The sequence below is a fragment of the Bactrocera dorsalis genome, chromosome 4 (assembly GCF_023373825.1).
Source record: "Bactrocera dorsalis isolate Fly_Bdor chromosome 4, ASM2337382v1, whole genome shotgun sequence".
NCBI classification, from domain to species: Eukaryota; Metazoa; Arthropoda; class Insecta; order Diptera; family Tephritidae; genus Bactrocera; species Bactrocera dorsalis.
In genome coordinates, this window is record NC_064306.1 from 5,835,830 (window position 1) to 5,854,904 (window position 19,075).

The following is a 19,075-nucleotide window of genomic DNA, read 5'->3' on the forward strand; positions in this document are numbered from 1 at the left end:
CATAATAAGTAAAGCAACAACTTCCGAACTCATGTTTAAGCAACGAAGTGAATATTCAAAATGAAGTTGACCTCAAAATTGTGTTAAAAGTTGTGTCGTATGTAGCGACAAGGGCAATTTTTAGCCCAACTCAAGCAACCAACTAATTGTTGCGTCTGTGCCTTCCATTAGAATGACTTAGCTTAAGCAGAAATAAAATGAAATTAAATGAAAATCTTTAGATCGAGAAAGAGCTGCCACTGCTGCAAAATATTAATTGTGCATTTTATAAAGAACTTTTGGGTATTTTGCAATTTCCACACTTAGACTGAGGTATGCAAATAGCGCATTAACCATATAATTTTTGTGTGCTTGGTTACCCAGTGGGGCCTATATCACCCATATATGTATATTCATAATTTTACAAATTACTGACGTCTAATTTTGCAGAACTTCAACAACGCACTGATTTTGGCAGTTCGTTTTAGCGTTATTCTTCTGGCATCCCGCCCTTTTCACTAACTGCTGATTGACGGGACCCTGATTGTGTTTTGTTGCCAGCTCAGAAAAAAGATCAGGGGACGCTGCCAGCTGACAAGCGAGAGCGTAAGAAAAGAGTTTTCATCATTTTATCTTTGGTATCGAACGAAATTTGCCAAAAGTTATGCCCGCAGTGAAAACGTAGGGAGCAGTTGTATGCTTTTGCTTTCTCTCAGCTAACTGATTTCTACGGGAAATCCAATTTTCTCGAAGGCAGAAGTGGTGATGAGTTTTTCTGAAATTCTGAAAGTGACCAGCATTTTTCAAGTTATTACCAACTTTTGCAAGTGGTTAGATACATTCAATTGCTCAGAATCCAATCTAAAGAACCTTTTTAAACTAAGACTTACGGATGTAAACGGGGTTAAATCACCGAAATAACAGCTCTTGGCCGGTTAATATCCGTGTCAATTCTGGTGCGTAGAACCGGCTGTTGTGGGAATTGCTAAAGAACTTTCTCGGAGATCTCAGTCATACCCAACACTAAAACTAACAGTTTATCCGAATACAAAACTTGATCTACACTAAATTATTTGATTGACCCCGCTCGATGTGCCTGAGTTCGAGTTTTGTCCTTTGGACGTTTTGAGCCGTCGGTTGTCAAGAAATATAATATGTGTAAGCTGTCAGCTCGGTTTGAGAGCTATCAGACAAGTAAGCGTCATATAACGCGCAGAGCTTAAAAACCAAATCCCGCTATATTCAGAAACGCTGTTATATATAGATTTACAATTTTTTTTTTATTACTAACCGTAATACATATATGTATATATATTCCTTATTTAATTTACAAAAATAATCGTTATTCAACGTCTAACAATTTCACGGTCTGCCCCGCATATACAGCGGACGCAGTGTCTCATTGGGGCCCGGTATATATTCGTTCATATTGAGTGACAATGTGCTGGGAAAATTCTTACCCTTCACTTCACGATTTATGCGATAGCTGCTGCGATACGGCTGTAAGGCATTCGCGTATGTATGTATACCGTATGGCGGCGGCGGCGGCGGCGCTGCATTCGACATATCTATCAAAGCGGCAGTGGCGGCAGCATGCTGTTGACTATTAATGGGCTCGGCTGCCAATATGGGTGGTGAACGGACGCCATAGTCCATTGGTGCAGCATTGATGGCGGCCGCCAATGGTGGGTGTAGTGCATGCGCTGCAGCATTGGCGGCATTTTGTGTTGCCGCAGGCGGCGCATTGCCGTTTAAGTACGGACTTATGGGCACAATAAGCGGACGCGTCGGTATCAATTGTAGATATTGTACGCCTGTTTCCGGCACTACGTGTGGCAGGTATTGCATTAGAACGGGTGTGGCTTGTGGTACGTTATTGTTGGCAATGCTGTTGACATTCGGCGTCGCGGCAATTGCGGTTAAAGGCGCCGCATGTGGCATGCTATTACCGTTATTATATGTTTGTATTGGTGTAAAATTATTTTCCACCTCGGGCAATTTGAAAGATGCCTTAAAGTGGTTGGTATTTGTGTTACTGGTCGTGCTGCCGTCTGTGTGCACGTTAGTGTTGCCGCCTTGCGCGGCATTGTTAGAGAATTGTGCAGCAAAGTGTCCGTAGTTGGTGGCATAGGCATTTAACGAGTTCAATTGGGCGTCCTGTGGACTCGGCTTGATCAGCAATGCGGCATTTGAAGATGAAACGGCAATATTTTTAACAGATTTTCCATTTATTTCCGGTATGGAGACAGGATTCGCATCTGACCGTGTTGTGATGTAGAACATTAAGAGCGTGAATAGCAGTGTCTGCCTTTTTTGTGCGATCCATGCGGATCTATCCAAGGTGAGCACGCCACGCAGCATCTAATTGATTGAGAAAACAAGTGGTTACTTCTATACAATTTATTTAGGTTTAATTAAAATTATTATAAAAATGTGTCAATGCAGTCTTATAAATACGTGTGAGAGCTACAAACAAGTTTTCCAAGCATCGTTGTGGGCTTAATAGTTGCGCTGTTAGCATTCATTTAACTGCGGTTGACTATTTACTACCTGTAGTAGCAGAGAAAAGACTTCAAAACTATAGAGCTGCTTCGTGAGAAATGCTTCTGATGGCTGTTAAAGTCCAAAATGGGCTGGAGAGGGTCAATTACAGCTGCTGAGTGCTTGTCAAGTACGTTTTCAAGCCGTACGACATACGGTTTTCGAAAAAGAGATGACACGTCTTCAACTAGTTTCAATTAATTTGTCGCAAAACAACGTGAAATACAGTGCAGTGCCTGCGTGCTCTTCCGGAACTATCACTACGAGTCACCTAGAAAAACTTCAAGTGACTTTTATCAGCTGTTCTTTTGGACGCAATCGGACCAATATAGCCGCCAGCAAGCTCAAGTGCTTTTATGGAAAACTTTTTTTATAACAAAAACCGAACCGTACCGAATAAATTCAAATCGACCTCTCAAAATTAAGTTATTGTATGGATATTGCAACCGAAATTAACGTTTTTACTTTTTTCGTAAATTATTTTCAAATTAATTTTGCGTTTATTGCACATAGAAAGGTCTTTGTTGTCTTGGCTTACATTTCGGATTATCCACTAGCAATTGTAGTTTTTGTAATATATATTTTTTTTGGTTTATATATAGTATATATATGCCCTTAGCGTCTTTATATCACTGCACTTTCTTCGCTGACAGTCGCTTAATAACGCTCGTGACGGCCTTCATGGCTTATTTAACAGCGCAAGTCTTTAGCCGCGTGGCTTTTATAAGCCAACCATAAATTTAGTCAAAATGCCGTATTTATTTGCAACTTGTGCTGTAACATGTTTGTTTACAACAACCATTCCTCATGTATTTTCACCAATTTTCCACTTGTCTGCATTTCCCGTTCGGGCAGAGACCAACTGGAACTGGTGGAGTGTGCGCGGTTGCCACAAGAGTCAGTAAAAATGCATAACAAGCTTGTGTGTGTGTGTGTGTGCAAAGCCAGTTTATTTCATGGCCAATGTCAGCTGTGCATGGACTGAAATATTTCAGGAAGCCTCCAAATTGGTGGTGTGTCTAAAAAACAGAAAGAAAATTGTGTTATAGAAACAACAAACTTAAAAATTAATAATAAAATTAAAAATATTAAAAAATATTATAGTTTTGTAACATATTAAGGACTTATAAAAAATAATAAAAAGAAAAAAGATAAAAATTTGAAAAACTAGAAAAATGAATTTTATTACTAATTTAAGTTAAAAAAACACTTTAATTAGTATTATAACAAATAAATAAAATATAGTACATATAGTAAGTAAATAAAAGCGCAAATTAATTTAACTAAAAATCATAAAATTAAAAAAAATGTGATGTATTAAATAAAAAAGTAAAAAAAAAATTTTAATTAAAAATTAAGCTATCGAAGAAATAAATTAAATTTAAAATTATTAAAAATTAAAAAAATAACAATTAAGTTAAATTTTTAATTCAGATTTAATTTTTAATTTTAAAAAGATTAATTAAATATTTAACTTTAATTAAAGACAAGAAATGTAAATTAAAATTTTTAATTGTAATTAAATTAAATTTAAAAATTAAATTAAAATTTTAAAATTTAAATTAAAAATTAAGTTTAATTAAAAATTGTAATTAAAATTTTAAGTAAAACTAATTTAATTTAATTAAAAATAATTTAAAATAAAATTAAAAATAAAATAAAACTAAGTTTAAATTTAAATTAAAAGAAAAAATTAAAAATATATTTAATTAAAAATAACTAAAAATAAAACTAAAAATAAAACAAAATAAAATTAAATTAAATTTTAAAAATTAAATTAAAATTTTAAAATTTAAATTAAAAATTTAATTAAAAATTGTGATTAAATTAAATTACTTTTTTATTAAAATTTTAGTTAAATTTAATTAAAAATAATTGATAATAAAATTTAAAAGTAAAATAAAATAAAATTTAAATTCAAATTAAAAAAAATTTAATTAAAAATGATTTAATTTGATTACAATTTTTAATTTAAATTTTAAAATTTTAATTTAATTTTTAATTATTTTTAATTAAATTTTTTTTAAATTTAATTTAATTTTATTTTTAATTATTTTAATTAAATTTTAATTAAAAATAATTTAATTTGATTACAATTTCTAATTTAAATTTTAATTTAATTTTTAATTATTTTTAATTAAATTAAATTAAATTTTATTTTATTTTTAATTATTTCTAATTTAATTAAGTTAAATTATTTTTTAATTAAAATTTTAATTAAATTAAATTAATTAATAATAAAATTAAAAATAAAATAAAAGAAAATTTTAATTAAAAATAATTTAATTTGATTACAATTTTTAATTTAATTTTTTAAATTTAGTTTTTAATTATTTTTAATTTAAATTTGTAATTAAATTAAAATTTTAATAATTTGTAATTAAATTAAAATTTTAAAATCTAAATTAAAATTTGTAATTAAATTAAAATTTTAATAATTTGTAATTAAATTAAAATTTTAATTTAGATTTTAAAATTTTAATTTAAAAAAAAATTTTAATTTATTTTTTAAAATTTAATTTAATTTTAATTAAATTAAAATTTTAATTAATTTTTATTTTTTTATTTTTTTTTTTATTTAAATATAACCGCAAATGTCATACTCTTGCAACTTATAAGGAATAAAGCCAGGAAAGTATCTTCAGGTAAGGGTTTTCAATAGGGACCCTACAAAAGTAGACCGTTAGGTGCAGCAAACGGCGATTTTTTGAGATTTGTTTACGAAAACATGCTCACTGGACAGGCCTTCTTTAAAGTGACTTCAGCTCGAAAACTTTGATCTCGTACATAAAGCATATGATATAGCTAACTCTATTCATTAATGCAGTTCGGTGCGCCGATTTTTTCTAACCGAATTTTGTTAAATCAAAATCAACATTTTTCTATGCTAGCTTTTATATATATATAAAGTTATCTGCTTCCCGATCGGTGACTGCTTAATTTTCGTAGATAACTTGAGTTCAACGTTCGTCATGCAATGCTACGCCAATCGGCTGTGTCGGCTAATGGTTTGACGAGCAGCATATACAGTTAACTCGCTTAGTCAGTCAATCCATCGCCGCATTGTATTGTGGCAGTTTACTAATCATAAGCGTGCTGTTTGTTGCATTACTATTTAATAACTGTTTTGTTTGAAGTCGTCTAACTGGTTCAATGGCGACGACTTTTGCTTTCGCAACCGTTTACACAATTGTTTAATTTTGCACGTAAGTGTACATTAGCTTGAAAGTGTGTTATGACCGTTCCACATTGATAAACAACTGAGTGAAAATTTACGAGTACCGTTGGCAAAATAAAAAATCGCCTAAAAGTAGACGTTCAAAGAAAGCTTACAGCACACAGCCAGGCAAGAAGTTTTTAATATTTGCCGTTACATTTCAAATTTGTAATTTTTTGATAGCTAAAAGCAGAAGAATTTCTACAAAGAATTTTGTTTTGTTGCCTATGTAAAGAATGTGCTGAGTTAGTGTTTACAGCAAACCAAGGCGCTGAATTTGTCGTAAACTTTAAAAAACATTAAATAAATCACATATTTGAGCTAAAAGCAAGCGCTGAATACGCTAAGCTAATTTAGAAGCGAATCGCCATAGTCCACAAAAAGTTTGAAGCAGTTTGAGTTATGGAAAGAAATTTGTATGAAATCTGACTTCTATTGTCAGTTCAAGAGTTTGCGTAAGCAGAACTTCATGTTATAAAAATTCGAGTTATAAAAGTTCAACTGTACTTGTGTAAAAAGGTACGCTTTATCCAAGAAACATAAAATAAATGTGCTGAATATAGCTCGTATTGTATTTGTATTAACTTAAATGCCGAAAATATTGCGCGAAAATTTCAATGAAGAAAACGAGTTTTAACGAAATATACGCGCTGAATAAACTACAATTGCTAACAATGCAACCATTTGTGCACTGAGCACATTTTGGGCACTCAAAAATTCGCGCTGAATGTGCTGAATTTGTGTTAGAGTTTAATAACGGGCTTTTAATAATACCTTTTTAGTTAAAAGTATGCTGTAAAAATGAATTCTTGATTCTTCCGTTACTTTCACTTATGAAAAATAATAAATTTCAATGATGAAGAAGAATTTTAACAAAATATGGGCGCTGAATAAGCTACAGTTGCTGGTAATGTAGCCATTCCTGTACTGAATATGTTGTGGGTACTTACAATTTCGCGCTGAATGTGCGGAATTTGTCTTAGCGCCTGGTTACTGGTTTTTAAAGTAATATTTTACTTCTAAATATGCAGCAAACAGTTCAAGCTTTTAAAAAAGCACCGCTGAATGTGCTGAATAAGTCAGTAAGGACTAACGTATAACGTTATACGCTAACTGTCATGCAACAGCGCTCGCTTGACTGCGCCAAACAAGCTTTTAATCAACTTATCTACCATAAGTACAAGCGGCAATTTGCTGATTTTTCTGTAGGTACGCCAAATGGTCTATAAAAGTGATCACAGCTAGGTGATGCATGAGATTAAACTGTCTCTAATAAAAAACGCTTAACTACTGTCATTAACAACAATTTTTTGAGTTTTCATTTTGTTTTTATTTTTCTCTTTTTTTCATTTTTTTGAAATGGTAATTTGTAGCTGCCAACGTTAAGTTGGCTTTTGTTACGTTTAAGTCACTTTATTATCGCTGCTTTGGCTTATGCCTTGCTTGAGTTGTTGTTTTTATCTCTTCAATTTTACTCGCGTTTATTTTTAATTTATTTTTTTGTTTTGAGTATTATTTAATTTTTTGTGTCTTTGTTATTCACTTGTTTTGTTTTGTTATGCTTTGCGTATTATGATTTTTTTTTTTTATTTCGTTTTGTTATTCTTCTTAAAAATTTTATGCCACAATGCCGACATTCACTTTCGAAAGCAATTGAGTGCCGGTATAGTGAAATGATGCAAGGCAGCAGCGCGCAGTAAGGTCGTCTCTGCACAGTCTTCACAGTTTTTGCGCGCGTTGAGTTGAGGAAGCGGGTTACACTGTTTAGTTGTGTGTGGAACTGTACATGACAGACGGCGGAAGTGGTCAGCTGTGCATGACGTCATACATTTAACACTTTTATTGCTATTAATTTGTTAGCAAGTGCATCGTTTTATTAATTAGAACAATTAAGGAAAAAAACATTTGCCAGCCGAGCCTTATCGTATAAGAACTTTCTTCCCGGCGGGCATTGCTTTGATATCTGAGAACAGGTAATATTCGCTGGGGGTCAGATCTGGTGTATAAGGTGAATGTGGAAGCAATTCGAAGTCTATTTTATGGATTTTTGCTGTCTTGATCACTTTCTTTTTCTTTAAATGCGTTTTTGTCCTTGAAAATTTCCAATAACGCTATGTAAAAGGCGCTGTTGATGGTCATTCCTTTATCAAGTTAGTCAATAAAAATTGTTCCATGCGCAACTCACATATCGATGCTAAAAACTCGGGTTTATTGCGTTTGAGTAACTCAAAAAACTGCTCTGAGTCTTCAACTCTTCGTTGTTCTTGGTCAAAACTGAGCTCGCGCGGCACCCACTTGGCACAGAGCTCCCTCATACCCACATATTAATGAAGTTCCCTTCTATACATTTTCTCACAATAAGAAAAGTTCCTTTTTTGAAAATGATATAACTCTCAAACTAATGATCCGACAGCTGTCAAATTTATACACACGCCGTTTGAAGGTTAGGTGTAATTAAAAATCATATGGATTGAATTCGTAGCGCCATCTTTGTGTCAGGCCGACACCGACTTAATTGATCCGTTAAGCTCACCAAGCTCCTTTTAAGCGCGACAGCCAAACAGCTCGGCATAGTTAGTATTCGTACTTCCTCCTGAATTGCTAGTGCGTTGGCGTTATCAATTAAGCATTTTGGAGATCGGATTTCGATCGTTAAATCTCTTTACTTTTTTGGATTCCGTTTTCGTCTGTCAACATCTCAAGCACTTCTTTTTGTATTTGCGTTTGACTTTCCTATAATATTTTTCCGTTTAAAGGTTCGTCAGTTCGTGAACAAGAGAGATGATGAATGTTGATGAACCAGCAATATTTCGTAAAGTGAGATTTGGATTATTACACTTGATTTCTGAATCTTTCCGCAGTTCTTTCGAAACTTTTGCGCGTAGAGTTGAATATTTTGCTCCGACATGAATCTCATCACATCACTTCATAATAATTTTTCGTTGCAGCAGTTAATGTTTCAGCGCTGCGGCTATGCTATGACTTTCTGTACAGACCACGGTCTTTGATAATCTATTAGACAAGAGTTTAATATCTTAGAGATTATTTCAGACCCTCTTGAAGTAGACTTCTTGCTTAATGAAGTATGCTTCGCTTATTCATCATCATCACAAAATCTCTATTATCTTTCAACTCAGCATGTTTGCGCTGTACTTTTCAGCGCGGTTTCAGTCAATCTTACTGTGAAATATTTATATGTACTTTTAGGATTTGTCTTGAAGATGGACTGAAAGACGATGTCTGAACTGATAAGACTTGAAAAGAGTGAATGATTGTCATAGTGTTAAAGATTGTCAAGGCGGATTACGTCAAAAGTTTTTATCTTCTATCACTGCTAGGAAGTTGTAGCTAGTGTCGACGAGATCAAGAGATAAAACACTATTTTTATATCTTCGTACCAAAGACAACCGAATTTTGAGTCATGTCTGCTTTTGGTCGAAATTTGCCACGCCCACTTCTAATATGATGCTATTTGTAGAGCTTTTTGGAAGAGCTTTTCAACTCTTTAACTGAAATTTGAAAATCAGACTTCACATAATCCATGTACAGACCTATTTTAAATTGAAAGACACCACAATTTCTTTTACGCTTTGCTGCATGATATATTCGCGAATTTCGCAGATTATGTAACTTTTCCACAAAATTACAATTTTCGCCAAATCGTAAAGATATTTGCAACAAATTGCCGTAATATTTTTTTGGCCGAAAAACTTCCTTTATAGTCTGTGGTACCAATTGCCGCGTACGCCAGATATTATTGCTTTTGTAATTATGGTACTCGTATATATACGCTAAGCAAACCATGAATAAAATGCTGAACAAATGTTTTTGCGGCAGGTGCCAATGGCAGTGAAAAGCTTGGCAGCGAAAGACGCAAGGAAATGTGCTGCAATGTAATGGTCGATTAGTCGGCAAGACTTCAAAAAGTACACTTATGTATATATATGTAGATATATACTATATACATATGTATACCTAAGTACATATGCTAAATATAAGTTACCAAAGAGCAAATACAAAACTAGTGACAACAAAATGTAATTAGAGTAAATTCTCAATTGCTCAAATAATTTGTGCTTGAAGCGCATGTTTTCGCACAGTTAAATCAAAAAACGAGTTTGTAAAGCGTGCTGAATTCATTACTACTTAGCTGAATTGCGCTGAATACAAAGAAGGAACAGAAAAAATATAGCCTCTATAAAAAATTTGCATTGAAATCCAACATTTTGCAAAATTCTCATAAAATGAGCACCTTGAGAGCGCTGAATTGAGCTGAATAGATCTTTCGTATCTATTTATTTTAAGTATTTTGTGTATATGCATAGTTTTTAGACAAATATTAATATGAAAATATTTTGAAACAATATTTTGAGATCATTGCATTAAAAAGTAAGTTATAAAGCGTGCTGAATTGAGCTGAATAGAGCTTTTTAAAAGAGAAAATAAATTTAAAAATTAAGTTAGCGCTGTATAAAAGAAAATATCAGATTATAAGCGTGCTGAATTGAGCTGAATAAGCTGTAATTCAGCGAAAAAACGCGGTATAAAAGGAAAACTGATGTTCTTGCTTTATGCGCTGTCAGTAAAAGTTTGAGAAGTATGCAAAACTTTGCTAAATTAATATAGAATAATACTACTTTTTATATAATAATGTTACAATAATATAATCTTTTTAGTCTTTAATATTTATTAAATATCAACCATCAATTTGGCAATTGATTTCCTAACTAAAATGTAGAAGAAAATCACAAGACCTGTTGATATTTGTTCAGAAAGACTACCTCACTAAAAGTTAAAATAGTTATTCAGCACATTTTACGTGATTTGTGTGCTCATAACAAGTCAATACAAACAAAAATGGTGCCATATTTATACAAAATGCTTACTGTATGCAATTCAGCAGATGTTTTTGAGTTATATACGCGACTGATACTGCTAACTAAATTCCAATTACTGGAAATATGTGTGCTGAATCACCGCTGTATGCAATTCAGCACACATCTGTGAGTTCTATCCATGATTGTTAATGCTAACTAAAATAAAATTATTGTAATATGTGTGCTGAATCACCGCTGTATACAATTCAGCACACATCTGTAAGTTCTATACGTGATTGTTAATGCTAACTAAAATAAAATTACTGTAATATGTGTGCTGAATCATCGCTGCATACCATTCAGCACATATCTGAAAATTACAGATGTGATCGTTATCGCTAACTAAATTAAAATTAGTGCAATACGTTCGCTGAATAACCGCTGCATACCATTCAGCATATATCTGTGAGTTGTACACGTTATTGTTTATGCTAACTAAAATAAAATTACTGTAATATGTGTGCTGAATCACCACTGCATACAATTCAGCACATATCTGTGAGTTATATAAGAAACTATTAACGCTATATAAGTTAAAGTAATGAAATATGTGTGCTGAAGTAGCGCTGCATATAATTCAGCGCATACTTTTACATTTCTTAACCCCTAAATAACTTCTATTAAGCCGATTGCTTATTGTGGCTAATGCCACATGAACATCTGTTGCATTTTTCGCACGTAGAGTCTTCCAGTGCACATGCCTTGGCAGCAACGGCAATCAACACAAATTATTTGCCAGGCCAGAAAGTTACCACGCACAGCCAAGAGGAAAAACATTAACACCACGAAGGTTGCTGACTTTAAAATGTGTTGACAGATACGCAAATCACTGCCTTGGAAAATTACTTGATTGATAAGTATTCATTTGTGTATGTAATGATGGTTAAGTTTTGAAAATTCCCAACTTTTTAAGTGTCACATACGCGTTAATACACTCTTATAGCGCCTCAATATATTTTCGGCAATAAATTTCGCTGCTTTGTTTATCCCAATCACTCTCATGTATATTTTGTGTATGTGTGTGTGTTTTGGTGATGCTTGCCAATTTGGCAGCTGACACATCACTGACAACCGCGCAATTGCGTATGCAAAATTTGGCGTCGCTCGCAACTGAACTTTCAATTTCATTCGAGCGCATCATTAAAATGTCAACGCTGTCGCTGGGGCGTTGGTAGATTTTGAATTTCGAAATTTAATAAAAAAAACTGCAAAGCGCGTGTTGGGTGAAAATTTTAAAATTCTTGCAAGCATGCGCAGTGGGATTTGGCCTGATGTGGGTTGAAAAAAGACATTAAAATGAAAATAATTAGATAAGTTTGCTTGTGCAATTGCTTATTAGCGGGTAATTCATATTGTGAACCCAAATTGGGGGCAATTTGAAACCTTTACTTGGTATGCTTGTACATATATGGTTTAAGAGTTTCGCAGATTTGGGTCGAGTGTTGTGCAGCATTAAAATTACAAGTAAATTGTAGCAGAGTTTGCAAAATAAAAAAGAAAAGACACCATTTAAACTCTATCGCTTATTCAGCACAACTTTAAATGTTTTTAACGAACGTTAATGTAAAGCAGCTATTGGTGGCGTACTGCTGAATATGTGCAGTAACCTTAATAATATATTCAGCGCAACTTTTTGTGTGTAAAATATTTTATAAGGACTTCGGCGCAGGAATAAACCGAGGCAGAATTTTATTTGCTGTTTGCGGCTTTTATTCAGCTCAACATTATTTACAACGCCTACATTGGTTAATAGTTAAAATGATAGCAAGGTAGAAATTTTAATACAAATCCTATTTTACTTCAAACAAAACATTTTTTTAGTAAAAGTTTATTTAAGCACTGCTGAAAAGATCTAGCGCAATTCAGCTAATAACTGCGGTTTCCAATTGTTCAAAAAATAATAATACTTACATTATTTGCGTCTATTATAATAAACCCTATGTATTCAGCGCATATTCAGCTTGCCGTTTTTATAACTATACTATTATAAACCAAATATGAAAAAAGCTTCAGCAGAAATAGATATATTCCAACTTTTATTTCATTTATAACATGTGTTGTGTATATAAAATTAGAAACAATCAATAAAAAATTTGTTTACAAGCGAATTTTTTGGCTTAAATTGTATTAAAAGTGATAATGAACTTTATCGCAAGCAGTGCATAATCATCCACGTATATACTCAACTCAGCAGGCCGTTTTATTTTTTATTTGCGTTAAACGCGTTTGATTGGTGCTATATTTTCATTTCATTCAGCGCATATTCAGCGAAACATTTATTTCAACTTTAAGTTAATTATTCAGCATTTCAGCCTTTTTTCCAGAAATGAAAAAAGTATTTGGCTTATTGTATTAAATAATTAATAGAGAATAACGTAATTTAGCGCAATTATGTTACTATTTCAAAACAGTTATGAACACATTCAATTAATTTTGAAGTGTTTTTCTATTTATTTATGCCTTAATATGTAATTCAGCGCATACTCAGCAAAATGAAATGCGATGAAATTTAAAAACTAACGGGATTAAAATGAGAATTAGCATTTAATCTCGCATGAAACGCAATTCAGCGCATATTCCGCAAAATGTTTGTGATAAAAATTAAAAACTAACGGGATTATAATGAGAATTAGCATCTAATAACGTAATTCAGCGCATACTCAGCAAAATGTGTGCGATGAAATTTAAAAACTAAAGGGGTTATAATGAGAATTAACATTTAATCTCGTATGATATGCAATTCAGCGCATATTCCGCAAAATGTGTGTGATAAAAATTAAAAACTAACGGGAATTAACATTTAATCTCGTATGAAATACAATTCAGCGCATATTCAGCTAGAAATAAAATTAAAGTTTCACATTTGGTCTGGCATAATATACCATTCAGCGCATATTCAGCTAGAGCGCAAATAAAAGTATTGCGTTTCTTAAAATCCCTCAATGTTATTCACTGATTCAGATTCAGCGCATATTCAGCTGAATATCATACGAAAATAAATCTGAGCTACATTCAATAAAAGCCTTGGTCTGATTTTTTTTATATTTTATATGTTTATTTTTACATTTATCAGTGAAAAATAAAAAACAAAAACATTTACAACTATTTACAGAGAAATTTCAGAAAGCTGTCAATAAATAAGAAGCAGCGATAAAAAGTTAGTAGTGATGTAAGCCTCGAACACCGTGAGCCAAACTTGCTGTTGGAGATGGACGCGCTCTTTAATGTTGAGGCGGCAAATAGCTACCGCCAGGTGTTGAAACAGGTGGCAAGTAAGCCGAATCCGGTTCATTTATATGCCCGGCTGCACCGCCTTGCAGCACAGAATGCGATTGATACTCGTAACCAGGTGAGGTAGGTGGCAAATATTGAGCGGCTGGACCGGAGATCTCATAAGTGGTGCCCAATAGGGTGGATGGCTTAAATGGTGCTCTTCCACTGTGTTCGCTGTGACCGGAACTGCCGGAAGAGATAAAATTGGTATTCAAAGCATGCGGTTTGCTGGCGCTGAAGCTAAAATGTCCCAATCCCTTATGGCCCACCGCATAGGCGGGTGTTTCGTCGGCGCTGCTATGATATGCGCTGCCTGCATCACCGGCGCCGTGATATGACGACACTGCTGGACCAACTGGTACGCCATAACTTGTCGATGGTATGCTGGGCGCACTATGCGCATATTCTTGGCTACTATAACCATCCTGATTGCTAAACGAAACTGTAGCGCCGCCACTACCGCCATGACCAAGTTGAGCACCATGTGCGCTGTGTCCCAAAGCAAATGCGGCGCCGCTAATACCACCATTACCGTTATAATTGTAACCTTGCTGTGAATTGTAAGTAACTGAATGGGCGCCATGTGCGCCCAGACTGCCGCTCGAGTGACCACCGAAAGCGGCGCCACCATTAGCATGACCGCCAGTAAAAGCGGAGCCATGCGCGCCACCAAAACCACCGCCCGCAGATGAATGCAATGAGCTGCCAAAAGTAGGTGCGTACTGATAGCCACCGCTGCCAAAACTGCCACTGCTGGAATGCAATGCGTGCGCACCGCCAAAACCACTGCTATGACTGACGCTGTTGTCGCCACTTGCGCCATGCGCTAATGTGTTGGCCGGTATTATCAATGTTTGCACATGTGGACGCGCTTTGGTGTGGTACTTGTAGTTGCCGCCGCCGCTAACGCCACTATGACCCAGCAAGGATGCACCACCAGCAGCGAAGTGTGGCGCGCCGCTGCTGTAACGATATCCACCACCACCGACGCTCGCGCTACCATGTGTAGTATAGTGATGACTGCCGCTGCTGCCACTACTGTAGCCGTTGCTGCCGCTGCTGTGTACGCTATGCGCGGGCTCTGTCTGCACAATGTAGGTCTCAACTTTAGGCGCGCTCGAGTGCGCAAAGTCATAACCTAAGCCAGCGCTACCGCTCACACCGAAACCAGCTGAACTGCTGCCATGACTGCTGTAACTATTGTAGCCGCCGGCGCTGACGCCGACTGTGGCAGGTACTGGCGGCAAGTACTTGTAGGAGGGACCATGATAGCCGCTGGAAAGAGGCGCTTCACGTTTCGGCTTTACTGCGACACTAATGCGCGGCTCAGCTTTTGATGAAGTGGAGGCGCAGGCGTTGACCGCCAATAGCACCACGGCGGCGCCGTAGAAAACCTGAAGATAGTCAAAAGCGGTGAGTTATTATTTTTTATGTATAATTTTTGCTTTCACAAAAAACCTAATGTTTTATATTTTTTATGAATTTTGAATAATTTTACAACTCGAAATTTTTTCAAAATTTATTGCAATTTCGCACTCTTTATTTATATTTTTTCTTCACTATATTTTTTTAATATCTTTATGTAAAGGTGTTTCCTTTAACATTTCTTCTCTTTAACTGTGACTTTAATTAACGCTTTCCTTTCATTTCTGCGCATTTTCACTATAACTTACAAAGAACTTCATCACTGCGCGTTTGTAACTGAATTATTTTCCTCTTTACTGTACTATCGCTTTGCGCTAATTGTGTACGTATATAAATCCTTTGTTATCCTTTCACCAGTTGCAGCGCGTATATTCAAACGTTAACAATACGCGTCTCGATAAACCGTTCGCCGCTTCGACAAGTGCACGACTAATGCTTAAAACAGCTATGCCGTTAGTTTTTATACACGAAACTTTGTTGGGCTACGACTTGGTCGCCACGTTGTATGAGCAACCGCATGCCGTGCGACATATTTTTGTGTGTGTCATCGTTTTGATGGATATATGCATCGTTTGCTCACTTATGCCATCTCTCTTTTTCTTTCTCTCTTTCGTTTTATTTTGTGCCATACTTTGATTTATTTTTTTTTACTTTTATTGTTTTTTTTTTTATGTTGAGCGCTTGCTTCTCATGAAGCCAAATCAAATATTGGCAGATGACCCTTAGTCAAGTCATATCACATATTGTTATGAACTCCTTATTGACCTACATTAGTTAACATAGTTCCACACCACAGCCTCATTAAGGTAACTGGGCCTTTAAAAAACTTTTTTTTCGATTTTTCTCGCACTGTTGATGGCGTTTCTAACCTCTAAGGTCGCCAACAGAACTCTTCATTTCTATTTGTTATATCTACGGTGTGTGACTTCTACTCTTTCATTGACGCTTCTGATAGCTTCTAAAGTTGTGCCGCCGGGTCTGAAACCGTGCTGTCAGGAGAAAAGTCCATTAGCTTCATTGATAGACGCTACCAATCTAGGTTTAAGTAGCTTATAGCTGTATACAGACTGAACGAAAACCTTGGCATCTGACGAGACATCTTCAAGAAAATTGGCTTACCGAAACGCTACAGTTTTCTAAGAAATTGTTTAGATCGTATCACTATCATATTTTCTTAGTTTTATCATATATTTATTTTACAATTTTCATATTTTTAATCAATTACTTTTTGCTAAAATAATTTGATTAAAAATTTATAAAAGTTTCCTATTATAAAAAAAAATATTAAAAAAGTCTATATAATAAAAAATAGTAAATATTTAGATTATTATATTTATTTTTTTATTTTAAAAACTTTTCTGAAAAAAGAAAATTATAAAAAAATGTTTGTTATAGTATTTTTTATATTTTCTAATTCATGATTTTTTTAATTTGGTAAAATAATTTTATTAAAAATTTATAAAAGTTATTTATATTAAATATTAAAAAAACAATTAAACGTAATTAACAAATATATAAAAAATAAGTTCACGAATCCGTTATAACGTTTGTATTTTTTGTAAATTTTTTTAATTAAAAAAATGTAATTTATGAAATACAAAAATTAAAATTCATGAGCTTATAGATTTTCAAGCAGTTATTTTTTTAACTTTTCTTAATTAAATTTGATAATTTTTTTTTAATTTTTTTAATTAATTTAAATTAGAATTTATGAACTTTTTTCCTTAATTAAATTTGACAAAAACAATTTTATTTAATTTTTCTTAATTAAATTTTATAAAAAAATTTTAATTTATAAAATACCAAAATTAAAATTTATGAAATTATACATTTACAAGCAGTTATTATTTTTTTAACTTTTCTTAATTAAATTTGATAAAAAAGTGTATTTAATTTTTCTTAATTAAGTTTTATAAAAAAGTTGTAATTAATAAAATACTAAAAAGTCATGAACTTATATCTTTTCGAGCAGTATTTTTTTTAATTTTTCTTAAATAAATTTGTTGGAAAAAAGTTTATTTAATTTTTCTTAATTAAATTTTATAAAAAAAAATGTAATTTATAAATTCATGAATTTATACATTTTTAAGCAGTTATTATTTTTCTTAATTAAATTTGATAATTTTTTTTTAATTTTTTTTGATTAATTTTTATAAAAAAAATTTTAATTTATAAAATACCTAAATTAAAATTCAAGAACTTATACATTTTTATAATTTTTAACTTTTCTTAATTAGATTTTATTAAAAAATTTATTTTTTTTAAGTTTTCCTAATTAAATTTTATAAAAAAATTGTAGTTTATAAAAATACTAAAATTAAAATTCATGAACTTTTTTGTGTTTTTGTATTATTCACAATATTTTTTTTAATGAAATGAAAAAGTAAATTTTGTTTGCTAAAAAAAAATTATTAAAATAAAAAATAAAATTTTTTAAAATTAAAATAATTTTTTTTTTGATATTTTTCAGTATAAATATTTCTTTATTTTGAATTTTAATTTTTTTTCTGCTGTCTTAATTTTTTTTTATAAAAACTTTTTGTTATAATTGTTTCCCTACTTGAGCTCACTTTGTAGGCGGTGCGTTGGTAAACAAACCAATGACATATCACACAATTAATTGCCGAACAACAGCACATTAAAGCTAATTCGTCTTAATGTCACAGAAAAATGCTGGCACAAGCGTAAACGCGTACATTGGCAACACATACACACACAAACGGTACACACACACAAAGCCACATATAAATTCACCAGAAAAATACGCATAAAGATCGCAACAATCTCAGGTATTGTGGAAATTTTGGGCGAAAATTAATTAAAAAGTCTTCATTAGTAATGAAGGAAAATTAACGCTGCAGAAAACAGCACAAAAAACGGCAAAAACGAAGCATGCTACACACTACAGCCGACAATCACAGTCGAGTAATAACAATCAGCGTTAATAACTACAGCCGCCTTTCAGTTAAACGCCAGCTTGCGGTAAACAAAAACAACGCAGCTGCTTGAAAACAGCCGCTACCAACTGAAAACAAAACAAAAACAATAAAAATTGTAATGAAAATAGCGAAGAAACGAGAAAAAAGTTGCCTGAAAGACTTAAGCCACAAACTCGCGCAAGCGCCCAAGCGCCCAAGCGCCCAAGCAAGCCGTATGCGGCCGGCATGTAAATGATTGCATTGTATAAGTTAGCCCACAAACGATAACAACAACACAATTGAAGAGGATGTAGCCGCGCGTACATATGTGTGTGTGTGTGTGTGGTAGCAGCAAAACGCCAAGTAATAATAGGGGTATACACACACATACCTGAGCACAGCAGCGAAGACAAATATTCAAATAAAGCAAGAGAAAAAATGTTAACTTCGATTACACCGTAGCTATAATACCCTTTACAGATGTATTTTATGAAACATAATATATGGATATAAAAAGATCGTTATCTTGATTTTGAACGTTCAGTTTGTATGGCAGCTATATGTTGTAGTGATCCGATCTCAGAAAATTCTTCGGAGATTATAGCGCTGATTTGGACAATACTCCACGCCAAATTTCTTGAAGATAACTTGTCAAATGAAAAAGTTTTCCATACAAAGCATTGATTTTGAACGTTCAGTTTGTATGGCAGCTATATGTTATAGTGATCCGATCTGACCACATTTTTCAGATATTACATTATTGCCTTAGGCAATACTCCATGCCAAATTTCTTGAAGATAACTTGTCAAATGAAAAAGTTTTCCATACAAAGCATTGATTTTGAA

The 19,075-nt window shown here is 33.3% G+C and overlaps 2 protein-coding genes across 2 annotated transcripts; both read right to left on the reverse strand.

The window, feature by feature from the left end:
- Positions 1-1,248: 1,248 nt before the first annotated feature.
- LOC105232114 (uncharacterized) lies at positions 1,249-3,241 on the reverse strand. The gene is made up of 2 exons (XM_011213720.4): positions 3,059-3,241; positions 1,249-2,340 (listed from the first exon to the last, which is right to left on the reverse strand). Exon 2 carries the CDS (start codon positions 2,338-2,340, stop codon positions 1,342-1,344), a length of 999 nt encoding a protein of 332 aa, XP_011212022.2. The 5' UTR covers positions 3,059-3,241; the 3' UTR covers positions 1,249-1,341.
- Positions 3,242-13,646: 10,405 nt separating this feature from the next.
- On the reverse strand, positions 13,647-15,758 carry LOC105232115 (uncharacterized). The gene is made up of 2 exons (XM_011213721.4): positions 15,561-15,758; positions 13,647-15,281 (listed from the first exon to the last, which is right to left on the reverse strand). Exons 1-2 carry the CDS (start codon positions 15,570-15,572, stop codon positions 13,836-13,838), a joined length of 1,458 nt encoding a protein of 485 aa, XP_011212023.2. The 5' UTR covers positions 15,573-15,758; the 3' UTR covers positions 13,647-13,835.
- Between the last annotated feature and the right edge of the window lie 3,317 nt (positions 15,759-19,075).